General features: G+C 41.2%; 2 protein-coding genes across 18 annotated transcripts in view; both read right to left on the bottom strand.

The window, feature by feature from the left end:
* The window catches only part of LOC101157639 (transmembrane protein 65), a 49,072-nt gene extending 40,454 nt beyond the window's left edge, over positions 1-8,618 (bottom strand). Inside the window, exons 1-2 of the mRNA XM_004077755.4 lie at positions 8,373-8,618; positions 7,872-8,234 (exon numbers count right to left, since the gene is read on the bottom strand). Coding sequence (XP_004077803.1) covers positions 7,872-8,157 — 286 coding nt within the window. The 5' untranslated portion in view covers positions 8,158-8,234; positions 8,373-8,618. The remainder of the gene's footprint in view (positions 1-7,871; positions 8,235-8,372) is intronic.
* A 1,385-nt stretch (positions 8,619-10,003) lies between these two features.
* LOC101157392 (protein MTSS 1) overlaps positions 10,004-16,415 on the bottom strand; it is a 44,617-nt gene continuing 38,205 nt past the window's right edge. For 6 of the 17 annotated variants that reach the window (XM_020710016.3, XM_020710017.3, XM_020710018.3 and 3 more), the window contains 6 exons: positions 16,234-16,380; positions 15,738-15,968; positions 15,369-15,575; positions 14,434-14,593; positions 14,050-14,337; positions 10,004-12,357 (listed from right to left, as the gene is read on the bottom strand). In XM_020710016.3, coding sequence (XP_020565675.1) covers positions 11,927-12,357; positions 14,050-14,337; positions 14,434-14,593; positions 15,369-15,575; positions 15,738-15,968; positions 16,234-16,380 — 1,464 coding nt within the window. In that variant the 3' untranslated portion in view covers positions 10,004-11,926. The remainder of the gene's footprint in view (positions 12,358-14,049; positions 14,338-14,433; positions 14,594-15,368; positions 15,576-15,737; positions 15,969-16,233; positions 16,381-16,415) is intronic. The other 11 variants (XM_020710019.3, XM_078933308.1, XM_078933313.1 and 8 more) reach the window with 2 other exon arrangements.

The raw sequence follows: 16,415 nt of genomic DNA, 5'->3' as shown, positions 1-16,415 counted from the left end.
TGCATCCTACCATAAAAAGAAGAGGCTGCGGTTTATTGGTTTCAATTTGTTTAGAGTTACAGGCAAACTGAAACCAGGTTCTAGTGAGCACAGATTACTAGAAGTAACACTACACTCCACTTGGTTCTGAGAAAATGCTGCTGCTGGGGTTAGATGGAATTTTTCATGGCGCAATGCTGATCCCCATTTAACTAGGATCTAATGTTGTTAATGTTGGTTTTCTGCTTTGCTGGCATGTGATATTTTTGGCTGCATAATCTCCAGTAAAGACTGACCTCTCCTTTTTAAATAGAACACAGCAGTTCATTTCAATAATGACTGTAATGATTGGCATATAATTGTTTTGGTGAACTAACAAGACACAACAGAACTAAAAAGGAATTCATATTTAATTCATTTTTATTTAATTTGTAAATGTAATGACCAAATTCTGGGACGACCCATTTTGAGTTGGATAAAAATGTTAGTATAGCAGCTATGGCATACGACGGAGTATTAGGGACACCAAAAAAAAAAAAAAGTAAAATTACGAGATTTTATCTCGTAAATTTAGGTGATTAAAAACTCGTAAATTTATGAGAAAAAAATTTGTACATTTACGAGATTAAAGTGGAAGTGAGCATGCAGAGCAGCAGGTGAACGCCGCGCAGCAGCAGAGCAGACCGACTAAACTTGGTTGAACAGCTGAGCTAAATGTTTATTGATAACGTTCCAGATGTTTAGAAGCTCATTTGTTTGATTTACAATTTATTAAAGTTTTATTTATTGATGGTTGGTTTGCAGGATCACTGCAGCCCAATCATGAAGTCATCGGTGTCCCTGCAGCTGTTCATCTGAATCCTTTCTTCCTCCACCAAAGACCAGATCTCAACGTTTGTGACGCTTCCGTCTGAGGAGGAATAGCACTTTTTGCCTTTTTCAACGTTCTAATGCTAATATAACAGACTATTTTCATTCATCTTTATTGTTTTATGCTGATGACAGATTCATGACAGGTTCATGACGTAATGTGACAGATGAACTTCAGGTTTTGTGAATGAAAAGGAGAATAAAGGCTGTAGCGGTCCTGTACACCCAAACGTGTCTCTGAGCTCCTTATTTTACAGACTCCGCTTTACTGACACCGAAACCCCGGAAAGCAGACTACACTGAAAATAATCTGATTTTGAGTCGCCAAAAGGTTCAGAATCTCTATGTTTTTTAAACCTATCCGGAAATAAAGCTCACAAAATGCTCCACATATTTCATCTTCAAAATAGGCTCTGATAAACAGACAACTTCGGTGTTTTCTCCTTGTTAATCTATGACTTTTTTCTCGCAAAATTACGAGATTTTAAGTCGTAAATTTATGAGATAAAAACTCGTAATTTTTTCTTTTTTTCTTTTTTGGTGATCCTAATACTTCGTCAGCCCAAGATTATTTCTTTACACACGAGGTATAACTTTCCAATCGACCTAAATCAGCTGAGTCTGTCATGAAGAAGAGTGGCTTTGCGACTCTACGCAGCTCCCCTTTTCTCCAGAAACAGCTGGTTTTCAGTGATTCCATGAACAGTCTAACAGTTACGGTATGTCAAAGAGCGTGTGCTATTTGGCGTTAAGGGTTCATTATCACAACTGTGATATCACTGGAATTAGTAAAAACAATGGCAAGAGCCACGAAACTTTAGGAACATTGTACACGGAAACAGAGATCTAAAGGTGGTAGGTAGGAAAGAACGTCTTTTGTGTATAGTGGGACCTATTTCTTTCTTATTATTTTACAGTGAGTCTGATCTTTTTTGTAATGATTTGTCTATTTTTTCCTAAAAACAGATTTTATGGTTTGCTCTGTGAAGTAGAGCATCGCTTTTAAAATTCTGTTCAAACCAGCATCCATTAGACTGGTTACTAGGGGCGTAAAGATTAATTTGAACAACAATTCCATTCATATCATAATTTGTGGTTGCTGATAGAACTCACAGTTGATTTTGGTTTGTTGTGAACGATCCGATTCACTGACCTAAAATGGATCCAGGACATCTTTAGCCAAAAATTCAACCAGTGGGACTCAGAGAGAAATACCTGGACTAAACAGTGCAGGTGAAGTTTTCCAGATTCTTTGTATTTCTTGTAAGTTAATAGAATGTAAATAAAATGTGTTCAAACAAACAAAGAAGCAATAATTAAAATGCAAATCCATTTGCATTTTAATTTCACATGTCATAGTAAAATAAACCTATCATGATTCGATTTATTTAATTTTGAAACGATTTTAGAATGGTATAAGTCGATTCAATTCGACATTCTGCCTCAGACAGATCGTTCTGGTTGGATCGCAGCAGCAGAAATCAATTAATCGATTAATCGTTACATCCTGAATGGTTGCAATGTTTTTTTATTCCAAAAAAGCATAATTTTTAAGCAGCATTTACGGTGTCAGTTCCATCTCAGTGTTTGCTGGTTTCATTCAATGGCTGTTACATTTAGTCAGCATGAAAACCAGGGTTTCAGTACACCTGAACTAAAGAGAGTAAATAAAACGAGGAGTAATAGGCACCCTGCTTTAGAAGAAGAAAAAAAAAAACTGTCAACATGCCAAACCTTATAAGTGCACGTAACCCTTGTGCCTTCCTAGGCACTTTAACATTGGGAGTTGGGTCATCTAGACCCACTAGACAGTGCTCTGAACCTTTTTTCTTCAGTGATTTGTGATCTTCACTGGTGTCCATGGATTACATGAAATCTTTCCACCTTTGTCCACCTTTGTCATGGTAGGGAGAACACGTCAATGTAAGGGTGAGGTCATAGCACAAGGGTTAAAAAAAATGTTGCAACTATGGGTAAATGTAGTGTAGAATGTGCTTATCTATGATAATCATCAGGACAAGCTGGTTTTCTTCTTTGTGTTCAGAACTTGTTCTAGAAAACAAAGAGTTGTATCTGAGCACCAGTAACAGTCGTTTGAGTTACTCAAAAGTGAAAGAAAGCCAAAACTAATGGAGATGGGAACATTTTGGTCATTCTCCACTCACTAGAACTAAATCTGAAGAACCATTCTAGTGTGAACATGCTATTGGACACACATTCTTATTAGTTTTGACCTATTTTGACCTTTTGTTTACCCCTGTCCCCCTAATTATCTCAGCTTTAACAAGCCTGTCTGTTTCAATTGGATTTTTAGACCCTTGAAAACTTTTCGACTCTTAACTTCTTGCAGAGGTAATCCAAACAAAAACATTGAAGCACACTTTTAAAATCTAAATGACATTTCTTACAAACAGCTTCTTTCTAAATCCATTTGCTAAATTCTCAAAAGCTCCAACCTATAGGACCTGTGATTTTCCTCTGTGATTCAATATGGAAGTAAAGACACTTATTCATCAACTCATCACACAGATACACTCTTAAAACAGAAACATCCATCCATCCAACCATCTTCTTCCACTTATCTGGGTCATGGAGACAGCAGTCTCCGCAAAGATGCCCAGACTTCCCTCGCCCCAGCCACTTCCTCCAGCTCCTCTGTGGGGACCCTGAGGCGTTCCCAGGCCAGCCAAGAGACATAGTCTCTCCAGCGTGTCCTGGGTCGTCCCCGGGGCCTCTGCCTAGTGGGACATGCCCGGAACACCTCTCCAGGGAGGTGTCCAAAAGGAATCCGGACTAGATGCCCGAGCCATCTCAACTGGCTCCTTTCGATGTGGAGGAGAAGCGGTTCTACTCCGAGCTCTCCGGGGGTGACCGAGCTTCTCACCCTGTCTCTAAGGGAGCGCCCCACCACCCTACGGAGGAAGCTCATTTCAGCCGCTTGTATTCGGGACCTCGTTCTTTCGGTCATGACCCAGAGCTCATGACCATAGCTGAGTACTGGAACGAAGAAACTGGTAAATTGAGAACTTTGCTTTTTACCTCAATGGACCGATACAGCAACAGCAGAACTACGGATGCTGCTTCAATCTGCCTGTCAATCTCATGCTCCGGTCTTCCCTCACTTGTGAACAAGACCCCCAGATATTTAAACTCCTCCACCTGGTGGCAGGGACACTCCCCCCACCCAGAGATGGCAAACTACCTTTCTCCGCTAAAAGACCATGGCCTTAGATATAGCGGTGCTGACCCTCATCCCAGCCGCTTCACACTTGGATGTTCCTCTTTAACAGTCAAACAAAAACCTCAAAATAAGGGTGCGACTCTTGGAAAGCAATTGTCAGCAATGTTGTCCCAATGTGGGACTGCAACCGATTCCCTTCATCAGCAGACAGCAAGCACAGCAAGTAAGACGATCCCTCACAGTTAGTGTAACCTGTAGGTGTTGCAGTCCTGCCCCTTTTTCCGTTTTCTGTGGAGGTTATCAAAATGTACAGTCTCTCATCTAAGACAATTATTAGAAGTCAAAACATGCACATGATTTATGATGTCATCTATTGTGATTAGAGCTAACTGCAGTATTTTTCTACAAATGAAATAGACGGTTTGTGTGAGCTGCACCTGCACAGGTAATTGTGGCCTCTGGATGCAACAAACAATGATTCATCTGGATCAGAATTATTGTTAAGAAAAATGTCCACATTTTTATTCAGACAAATGGGTTGATGGATGGGACGTAAGGACTAAGACACAAACAACTTAAAGAACTGGGGGAAAAAAGACTATATGATGCAGATAAATACCACCGCAAATCTGCTTTATATGGAAGTAGAAAGTAAATGGATGCATCTAGGTTCAGGCCATAGAAGAATTACAGGTAAGGTTTAAACTTAGGAAAATCCAGAAAAATAGGAAATACTCTTTTCCAAAAGCATCTCGCTCACTCCTCTGGGAAAAACAGCTCTACAGCTGTCATTCTGTCATATTCCATCCAGTCAATCACTGCCAGGCCAACATTTTCCCTGCAACTCAGTCCTGCTTCTGCTTCAAACCCCACCTCCTCCATCCTCCATCCTCCTGCAGGAGGCCTTAACCTGATTTAGCCCACATCTTACAAACAAATGCATCCCTACTTCCAGTGCTTAAAGCAGCCTATATGTCTTTACATACTGTTTTTTGCAATTCTTCTGTCTTACTGTGCCTTTGAGCAAAAATGTCACCTCACCAGAAACTCCAAAACTCCCCAAAATTTGCACGAACCCAGTACCCGGTAAAAATGAACGGCCACCGTTCCCAAAGAAATGATGACATCCCAATGGAAAAAACAGTAAAAAAGAAAAGAATAGAGCTGAAGTCTCTTATGGAGCTTATGAAATATTTCAAAATTCACAAACGAAGCCATAACACACTCGTCGGGGACATCCAAAGGAAATGCCATAGAAATATTTGTCACGCACAGGTGACCAAAATGTAAAATGGTTGCTATGGAGAAGGGGGAAGTGAAGGGCCTAAAGCAGCCAATGAGAACGGGTTAAAAAGGGGGGAATGGGGGGGTGGCTCTTGCTGCTTTATTTTGTCAATAGCATATTACTATCATATCATCTAATATTTTTACATTTGAATTTGTACATTTTTTTGGCAAAGTGTTCCAGACTTTGACAGACATTTATCATGAAATGACACCTACGTACTTTAAAAAGTAACTTTGTTCTTATTTTCTGCAGATGAATGTCAGTGACAAAAGGTTGTTGATTAAACTAAACAGCCTTTAAACCTTCTTATTACAAAGGCCAGAGTATCACTGCCAAATTAATGATGTGACCCAACACATAATTACGTTTTGTTTCATTGATCAAAGTTCCCCTTTATTACTTATTTTTATGTGTGCAGAAATGGAACTTTCCTTAATAAACATAGAAATTGTAAACATTAAAAACTAAAAGAGAGGCTATTTTATGCTTGAAAGAAATAACTGATTGACTTACAAAGGAAACTGATCTGCAAATTTGATGAACTTTCTAAGAGAAGATTGATTTGACTATTTGATTTTTGCAAATCTGGCCCTACAAACAACAACTGTGGGTCCAAAATGACAGAGAAACTCCAAATCTATCTTAAAATGTTTCTATAAAAATCTGACAAACAACTAAAAAGGAGGCTTTTAAAAAACAAATGATAAACTTGTAAGGTTTTAATCATTTTTCTTTGGAAGATTGGAGATTATTAAACCTCTTTTTCTCCCCCGGCGGACGTGACAAATGACCAGAGCGAGGTCTGTGGACATAAATGCTTTGATTTTCCAGAAGCAGCAGACTGATAAGTCATCGTTCTGTGAAAACAATAAATCAGGACGAAAGGAAAGAAGCGTGCACCTCCGTTCCCTCAGAGCTGCTCTCTCCTGCACAGAGGAGCACAGAACCTGATGATGTAAAACTATTCATGTTTATACTCAACACCCACTAAGGGCCGAGACAACAGAAACTTCAATATAGCTAGTCAGAGGAAGGTTGCATTAGGTTTCCTAAAACCTCCTGCAGTGGTTGAGTTGATGTTGGACCAAACTTCTCAAACCATCACTGGTTAGAGCAGATGTCTGCAACCGCAACCGGACGCCACATGCTGCTCCTTTATCCGTCCATTGTGGCTCTTTAGCTTTGAAGGAAAGTGATAAATTATATATTATAATAATATATATATATTATTAAATTATATAGTTTAGGTTAATTTGTTTAAGTTTGATCATGTATGTTTAGATACTTATACAGCACCTGTGACCAAAAATGGGTAAAAAATAAAAATAAAAATTGAATCGTTCCCACGAATTTGGATTTCGTTATCACAAAAAAGTATTTGGTTCTCACCGTACTGGGAGGGTCTCTGAATGACCTCATGAATCCAGACATGGACACGTGATTACCAATGTTATTGGAGCTCTTGATTTGATTTGATATATTGATTTATTTCAAGCATTGTAGTTCAAAGCAATAAAAAATGTACACATATTTATCAAACTCATTACAGAAATGATGAAATGTATAGATTAAAGAGATAGAAAATAAAACAAAACAAAAATGTCACTTAAATCATATTTGCTTAATTAAATACAGTGATCATTAACTAAGTTTAAGTAGAGTTTGATTTATTGCTTGAAAAGGAGTGGGAAGAAGGAAGCTTATATAATTCCACCCCTCCTGAGTTGATTCATTTGATAGTTTTACAGTTTATTAAAATTCAATATAGAATAGATCACAGTAGATCAACCCGACCTCACAACATCATCCGTGCCTTCCATGCATTCTAAATGAGATATACAGTCAATGTAAAGATGAGGCTAAAAACCTTGAACAGTAGCTCCTCCCACACACATCAGGACCATCAAGTTAATGAACACATTTTTGGACAAGCCTCCAGCAGGGAATTTTAAAGAGAGGTGTCCAATTCAAATCTGACACGTGTTCCGTGTGAACCCAGATCAAGCTCTGAGCCTTTTACTTTTTCCTTTTCCAAAACCTAAAATGAGCTCTTTTCATTTGTAGCCCAGGACGGACGTCAAACTCTTTGCTTCTGTTGAATCTATTTGTGAATGGTCTCTACGTTTGCAGTCTCCTCTGGTGCTTCTGCACATATTTTATTCCCTCCGGACCGGCTGTGTTTAGCCCTCTTTCACTGACTGTCAGTAATGGCTGCTGTTTGTCACAATTGTGCTCATATGATCCAGACTTACAGATCATATGAAGACTCAAAAACGCTCTGCATGCAGTTAAAAAAACTCATTAAAGTGACTTTATAAGTCTCCAATTTAGAGTATTTACACAAAATTCTAGTTTCCTTAGATACTCAATTTTTTTAGCTGAACAAAACTGAAATTCCCCAAAATAAATCAGTCTAAATATGTGCACAATAATCATCTTTTAACCTGACACAAAAACAAAAACTTTCTAATGGTATGTTGTTTTATTAAAATAAATCTGCACATGCAAGTCTATTGTTTGGAGCTGGACTTTGTGTCTGCGCTCAGCACCAACCTTGTGCGATGGCTATGGACTCGAACCTGTGCAGCTCTCGCAGCAGACAGGTGCGCTCCGACGGGTGAAGGCTGTAGATGAACTCCTTGGCTCCGCGGGGGGAGTTGAGGGGCTCCACGGACTCCTGCGAGTGCGTGCCCAGGTTACGCCGCTGGACCAGCATTAAGAGTTCCGGCTTGGGTGCCACAGCGACTCCTCTGCGGTTTCTGAGTCCGGCTCTGGCCAGTCCATTCCCGGCTGTCAGGGAGAAGGCGGGCCGTAGGACGCCCCGCAGGCAGGGCAGCATCTCTGCGATGAGAGGATACACCGGGGACGGGGCACCGCGGCAGGCCTGTTTACCCTCCAATTAAAGAATCCACGCACCTAAAAGCGCGTGACATGATGATGATCATGGAATTATTCTAGATAAGACCGGAATGCTGGACACAAACATCTGTGTTTGAGAGCTGCTCCAAAAGAATCCTTCAATTTCAAACGTCCACGTATGAAACTGGAACTTACCGGACGCGCCTCGGTCGATGCTCCGCTGTCCCGTCCTTCCACCTCCACGGAGGCGCTAATACAAAAGCCCCGCAGCCTCTCCGGCGCGCGCGTGCGACACCCGCGGAGTGAGCTTTACCAGTTTCTTCTCAACAAACGCATTTTCGTGGATGGAGTACGGGTTGGTGTAACCTCTGGATGTCAGGATGGGTGAGGAGCAGATGGGAGCGTGCTTAAACGGCCAGCAGCCCTGAAATTCTATCCAATGACAGCGCGCCTTCGGTCCGTGCGTAACTCTGACGAACGAAGGCGCTTTACGCACGGTCAACAGGAGCTGCTCTCCGGTTTATTAAAAAATGCAATCCACCGAAATGATGTCAAATGAAGAATAAAGCCTAGCTGCAGATTTGTGTTAAAATAAACCTACTACTTTGACGCATGCGCGTGCGCAGTTGAACCGTTCAACCATAGCTTCCAAAGAAAATACCCGCGTTTTACAAAATGAATAAATAAATAAAAAAACGAATAAAATAAAAAAAACATTTTTGAGGAACAGGGATGACAAGTCGTTATAATAATGGTCTCTAACAAAGGCACGGTCAGAAATGTAAGGAATTTTAAATTCAACATATATCGACAACAGCGACCTCTTCTGGTCAAATTAATAACCTGATTAGTTCTACAAACGTTCATCCTTACAGTTACAAAAAAAACAGGTTAAACAGAGTGAAAATTCATCATTACTTGTCCAGCTGGACCTTGCAGATAAAAAACCCCAACTGTGACAGTTTAAAAAATTCAGTAAGTATATAAAAAAAATTAAATTTTTACAGTATAAATTATGTAAAAAAAAAAAAAAAAAAAAGGTTTTCTTACAAATGTTTGGAATCCTTTTAAAAGACAATGTTATTTTAGTCGGGCAATAAAATAATCCAAATTTGAAAACTAAAAGCCAACCATGAATACTTTCTTTAAAAAATAAAGATTCAGTGTTTTAAGTCATTTTAAATTCAATCTTCATGTTATTAACTAATACGAATTAGAACTTGAACTCAATGTAAAAGGAAAATAACTTAAGTGACTTAACTTGTTTAAGGTGTTAGGAAAAAAATAGGATAAATGAGGCTTTTCATTTTTATACATAATAAGCTATCCTACTTTTTACTAACATATGATATGAATATTCAAATCTAAACTGAATATTCTGAATCTAAACTGAAGATAAAGACATAAAACAAAGCCTAAGATGTTCAAGTAAATCAGAAACTCAAAATGCTTTTTTTCCTGCTTTAAAAAAACATTCAAGTGGACAAATGCAGAACATTTGCAGTTTGGAGAGTTCCTTTTTAAATTTTAAAATTAAAAAACAAACCATTTCAGTGGGTAAACCTTTAAAATGTCAATGTTCAGTTGGAAAACGTGACATAGAAATTAGCTCATTTTTTTACTCTAATAGCAAATGCAATCCTTTATTGTAAATATTTGAATGAAAAAGTCTGTGTGTGGATCACAGATACTTAAGTAAAATGCAGATAATCTCTTTGTTCACAGATATTTGAAAAAAGAAGAATATTTTCACTGTATTCAAGATGACACTTCTAAAATTTCATCTGTGAACCGATTTATACAATCATGAAACCAGTGAGCCAAAACCACGTTAACAGAATGTTTATTATATTGCTCATATAAGCCATCAGGACACAAAAATAACATTTGATTTCCAAACAAACTGCTTGATACCTTGAACTATACAAGGACAGAAAGAAAGATCAACTCTCTTCTGGGGAAACAGGAGCTTTAAACTAAGCTAAGAGATTTTATTTTATCATGGTACGTGCCAAACTTCACAAACTATAAACTTTTATTTATAGAATAGACTAACATTTGGCAATAGATATACATTTGCTAACAACTTAAATATAAGAAATGAAAAGCCGATAATACACGCGAGGAAAGAGCTCAACAGTGACGTTCAAAATGCAAGCAACCCCCACCGCAAAATAAGTGTATGAGCAAAACCACAGACCTGAAAGTACTTCTGCTATGGAGGTGTGAGCAGGTCTGAGCAATCCCAACATCTGGACTTCTAATACTGATCTAAATCAAACTTTCACACCGACAATCAGCCCCCAGCAGCTGCAGGTTTGAAACCAGGGACTCATTGGGACAGAAAACAGCAGCTACTCTGATATTCTGAGGATTTCTTAAAAAGAAAACTTAAATTAAACAACATTTGAACAAAGAAAAATGAGATGCATACAAAAAATAAATGTGTTCATGGACTATTTAAATGCCATTTCCATTTTTCTTCCCCCCTGTAGTAGCCACGGTCTCACAGTGCTTGTACTGAAATCAAAATCTGAAACCCACTTTAAGTAGCCTGCACTGAAACTCTACATTGAACCAAACCAGTTCAGTTTGACAAACTCATGTAAAGAAATTCATCTATAATTGTGTTTAAATGACAAATCTGGTTTTGAAGGGTTGAACTAACTTCTCACTTTGGATTTGTTGAATTAAAACAGATTATGCGTTTTTATTACACATTTCTTCTTATGTTCATTTTATTTTAATGCTCCAGTCTTCCAAACTAAAAGGCCACAGCAGACATGCTCAGCAGGTTTTTTCAAATAGGTCAAGAATGTGAGAAAAAGAGGGAAATAAAAAACTTAACTGTTGAGAACCTCAGTCGAGTTTCCCAGAGAACAGCCTAAATTATAGAATGAAGATAAAGTGTTGCTGGGCTTCAGGGGGAAACTGCTGGGCCCTCCTCCCATGAAATAAACTACATTTGGCACTCTGCAGGAGAAATGTAGAAATGCTGCAAAATACGGAGCTTCCCGCTTAAGTGAGACGTTAATATTATTTACAAATTAGATTATATACAAACCTTGTAAATATTACAAACAAGCAAAGCGATCTACAACTTAATATCTGCTAATAAAGCATCTGAACTTTGGACTGCTGCCTCAAACTGGAGGCCATGTGGACGTCTGCTTTGGTGTATCGCCTGCTCCATGGAAATCTGTCGGCGTACGGATGCACACTCGTCCTCCTTCATCCACAAGTCGGAACGTGAGCTCCGTTCGGAGGGCGTCACGGCACGGACACTCCAGGATCACCTGAACCCTCCTTCCTTGGCGTTGTTTGGATTGTAGTAGTTACCAAAAGGAGAAAAGAACGCTCACTGAGAGCTCCATGTCCTTTTAACCTTATCTTATATCTTATCTCTTCGTTGGGGAGTCCAAAGCGGCGTTCAGGAGTTCTTTGGCTTCAGTCGTCTCGCTCTTTTCACTCTGCTTAAACAAAAACAAGCACACAGGGCTCACAGTCATCAGTTAAGTGGGATCTTTCTGAAGCTCGTGCCAAACTGGACCCCAAATTAAAGATGAATTTAAAGCTTTTGTAGATGTTGGAGAACTTGCAGAATTGCATTTAGACTACAGCGGACGAAACTATAAGCACTAGGAGCCTCTCTTAGTACATTGCTATGCTGCAGGCAACACTTCTTGAAGCTTCCCATCTAAGAGGTCACTGGCTTCAGGTGACCTTTGCTGGCTCACGGGAGCACGCCCTCATGCGATGCGCGGCGCAGAGCGGTCGTTGGTGAGAGTTTTCTTGAGCTTTACGCCCTTGCGAATGGCCACCAGCATATTTCCTTCTTCTGCATCTCCGACGACCTCGCCGCCACCTCCTCCTCGGGGCACAGGTGGAGGGTTGGTGGAGGCCTGACCGCTCCAGGGCACCATAGGCAGCATGTCGGCGTCATTTGGTCCAGAAAAGATTAAAGAATCTGAGATTTCCACCCCGCCTCTCATCTCTTCGGCACCTCTGCTGCCGTTAACTACTCCCGGACCATCAGGTGGAGTCGGAGTTTTAACGGGGATGACGGGAGTGCGGATGGGAATGGGGCCTGCACCCACGGAGCCCGAGCGACGGGTGGACGGTTTGGAAGGAGTACGGCGGATTGTGGCAACTCCAGGGGTGATGATGACTGGACCGTGACCTGTGGAGAAGAGAAAGAGAGGCATTATGGGAGCTGAATCCAAGATGAAGCTGCAAGCAGCGCCAGATGAGCCTCAGAAATGACACTAAAATAGATACCACAAGTTTACAAACCAGAACCTCGTCTTTGCCAGGTCACACCACAAAGTTTGTTGAAGCTTTACCAGGCTTTCTGTCCATGCAGTTTCATAGTGTCCATGATATTCATAAATAATATTACTCACATAACTAGAAGAAACTTTCAAGGGATGTCTACTGTTTTCTATTTATTTGTGTTTAATGCTACTGCCGTGGAAAACTGTCCAAACATGTTTAGTGAGCCAAATAATTTAATGCGTGATCAGCTGCGCAGCGCCTGATTCACACAGCTGCATCTGCAATCTGTCTGCCTTGCATGGCGTGGGGAATCCGTCTCATAACCGTCAGTCAGTTCACATCAGATCACATTTCAATTTCAATTTATTTGTTTAGAGGATAAGCCCCTTGAGATGTGTCATCTCGTTTTCAAGGGGGTCCTCACATCTTTTTGTGCCGTCTCTGGTCTGTCCCCGCTCCCCCCAGGCTTCTGGAGGGGTGGTTTGTCTTGCCACCCCTGTGTCAAGTGGTTCGTCCTGCTGGTGGCCGTCTATGGTTCCATAATTAAACTTTTGTCCCCCATGGCAAAAATGGTGTCAACGTGTGTTATTGTGGGGGCACGTCGTCTTAAATACAAAATAAAATTGTAGACATTTTTATTTAGAAAGAAATTTGTTTTTATTTTGAAACTAATTTCCCTGCCTCAGCGCACCGTTGAGTACTCTTCTGCACATGCGGGTCAATTCTGGGTCATTTCACGGTCACACAGAAGATCACAAAAGTTCGGATTTAATTGGAAATGTGAACGGCCTTTCAAAAAAAAAAAAAAACATCGGATTTTTTCAAAAAAATCAGAATTGAGCATTAAGCCCTGCAGTGTGAACGTAGCCTTTGACACTAGAAGGATGCTCTGTCCAGATGTTTGTGTATTTGTTGGTGTAAGTGTCATTGAAAGAGGAATGTTGAGATACAAAGAATTACCAGTTAAATACTTTATCATCATAAATCTGACTTCAGAGGAGTCGGTGCCTCACCAGCATCAACCTCACCGCACGTCACTGAGTCGTTGTGTGTGTCAGAGAGAGGCAGAGAAAAGAGTGAGATAGAGTGTGTGTGTGTGAGATGAGAGAGAGGCACTTGTGTGTGTGTGTGTGTGTGTGTGTGGAGGGGGTATCTGACCTCCAGGGTAGTCACTGTGTTAACTCTGGCTAAGCTGCATTTGATGTGTGTATTGAGGGTGGACACTTTCCTTGAAATAAACACAAGTACAATACTTGCTGTTGTATTGCAGGGAGAGGAGTGTGTTATGGAAAATAATACGGCTTTAATTGCGTGTTTGTGTGTGTACGTCTTGGCAGGTCAGTGTGTGGTTGTGGCTCTTTGACTCTCACTTTGAAAAAATTCGGCTCTTGGTGTGAAACTTGTTCGCCACCCCTGATCTAATCCATCTTTCATAAATTCATTCAGAAATGCTTTTTTTTCCCCAGACTGAACGTGCGCTGAGGCTTTAATTCGTGGTGAGGTGGTACAATTTAATGCCAAAAAAGGAAAAAACATATAAAAAGAATCAAATTTAAAAAAACTGCTAAGTAAAGACTCTAATAAATGGCGTCTGCACCTGTAGTCGGGGGATAAGCCCCTGCAGGGGTAGATGGGTAGGCTCCTGCATGGATGGGTGTGGAAGGATAGGTCCCCACAGAGGATGTCACCTGTCCGGGATAAGCCGCTTGTGCCACAGGCAGGCCGGCTGTGGAGGCGGGCCGTTTGGTCTGGAACATGCGCCTGTAGGATTGACTGAAATCACTGTTTCTGGGAATGGTGGAGGACTTGTCAAAGTCTGACTGCTGCGGCTGCTGCTGCTCGGGCTCTTGGTCTCCCGCCATGGAGAAGTAGTCACAGTCTGACACTGCAGGAAACACACAGGATGGTTAACGATGAACTGGAAGAAGGCTGGATGATCTGCCAGCTGAAGAAAGCAAAGGCTGGCAGTGAAGCCACCAACCTTGCGACGGTATGGTGTCCTCGGAGCAGCAGGGGGTGTTGGTCTGCGTGCTGTAACCGCTGGAGCACTGGATGGAGTCTCTGCTGGATCTCTGTGTGTCCAGCTCCAGACCCCTGGATAAGGCTAGGGCCAGTTCATCGTGAGCCCTCATGTCACCAGGCTGGACAAAACCAGATGAAATCAACAAGAGAAATAACAACTAAAGGACTCACTATAATGTGGTTCAATTTTCAAAGTCATGCCGTTTTGTGACATTTTTTGTGTGTAATTGTGCACGCTTTTTCTTATTTTAATACGGTGCATTGCGTTCTGCATCCTGATTGGCTGCAGACTACTGCTCATCAATCTCCTGTGCCGAATGCGTTCAGTTCGCCAAATGTACACAAGTCTTCAATCATGAACAGATCTTTGTTTTCATTCAATAATACTGGATTGGTTTATCTATGAAGGTTTGAACTTTTTAGTCAAAACAAGAGAGAAAAGTGTGAAAGTGTGCAGTGAGGGGTTTCACAATTAATTTTTTAGTAAAATTTGTTGAAAGAAAATAAAGTTTTCAATTTTGCGGGTTTCTCCTAATGCTGGTTATTCATAGAATGGAACTTCCGTAATAACATTGGGCCATTGGAAATCAAAGCCAACCATCATCAGAGAACTAAATGTGTGTTATTGTATATAAAAAAAACGTTTTAATATTTTTGATGAGAATTTGTCAAAATTAAAAAAAGAAATTTAATTTCCTGCATTTGCCATTTATTTATATGAGAACTAATGAGGCAGAAAAGGAAACTTTTTTCTTGGTAAATCTTCTGTGGACAACTTTAGCTCATGACACTGGAATGACTAAATCATGGTATGCCTGGTTAATTACATAACTAAAGTGCCTAACAAGACCAGCGTCTCTTATTAGCCGGACTGTCAAAGCAGAAGAAACTAACCTTTACAGCTCCAGGGATGATGCCATTTCTCTCCTCTGATTGGCCGGCGTTTCTTAGCCCTGGAGGCGATGGCCCTGAGGTTGAGGCCTGGCCCGATGACCGACTGCCAGCAGAGTTATTGTCCACCACAGCTGAGGTGTCCTTGCCCTTCCTCCTCCTCAGAGTGTTGACCATCGGCTGGTCATAAGGTCCTGGCTTTGCCCAGTCCTGAACACAGAACTTAAATTTGTTTTTCCCCCCACATTTTTCTTGGATGATTTTTTCCGTAAAACAAGTTTACTCCGACTTTTAAAGATTGAAGATGAAACGATACAGCTGCTGAATGGACAGGAGGATGGAAACAGGGCGATCGTCGGCTCGTGAACAAACCTTCCAGCTGGGGACGCGGGATGAAGGAAACATGGGGGAGCCCAGCGTGCAGTAGGGGGGGTGGTCAGGCAGCAACGCCGAGGCAGGACGTGACCATGAACGGGTGGGGCTGGAGGCGGAGGTGGATGGGAAGAAAGGGAAGGCGTTTCCTGACATGAAGCTCACACTCCCCCCACTGCTGTACAGGTGGGGGGACCCTGCTGGGCTGTAGTGGTCAAAGCCGTTGGACAGCTGATGTGAGGTGGGGATGATGGGCGCACAAAAAGAAACACAATGGGATAAATGAATAAAATAAATATAAATAAAAATAAAGGTGATACAAACAGAGGACGACACATAAATGGATGGAAATGTCCGACAAAACTCAAGAAATGATCTCAACCTCTGAGGGGTCTGGTACTTTCTGGGTTCCCGTAAACCCCTCCGGGATCAAACTCAAGCTTGTGAAGGAGCCACGCTCGAGAGTGTAGTGTTGATGTAGAAAAGTGCTGTTCACCTCGTCAGTAGTGTGCTGGGATGCAGTAGCGGCAGTGAGATAAGAGGGGGAGCTGCAGTCGCTGTGAGGATGCTCAGCCTCTGACACCTCAGAGGAGCTGGAACTGGGACAAGGCTGGGGCAGAGAGGCGGGCAGCGGGCAGGCAGGCTGACAGCAGAACCAGGAGGACACAAAGGCACAGA

This window comes from Oryzias latipes, chromosome 16, assembly GCF_053564925.1.
Source record: "Oryzias latipes strain Hd-rR chromosome 16, Olatipes_Hd-rR_3.1".
Taxonomy (NCBI): domain Eukaryota; kingdom Metazoa; phylum Chordata; class Actinopteri; order Beloniformes; family Adrianichthyidae; genus Oryzias; species Oryzias latipes.
This window is presented reverse-complemented; position numbering and strand designations above follow the sequence as displayed.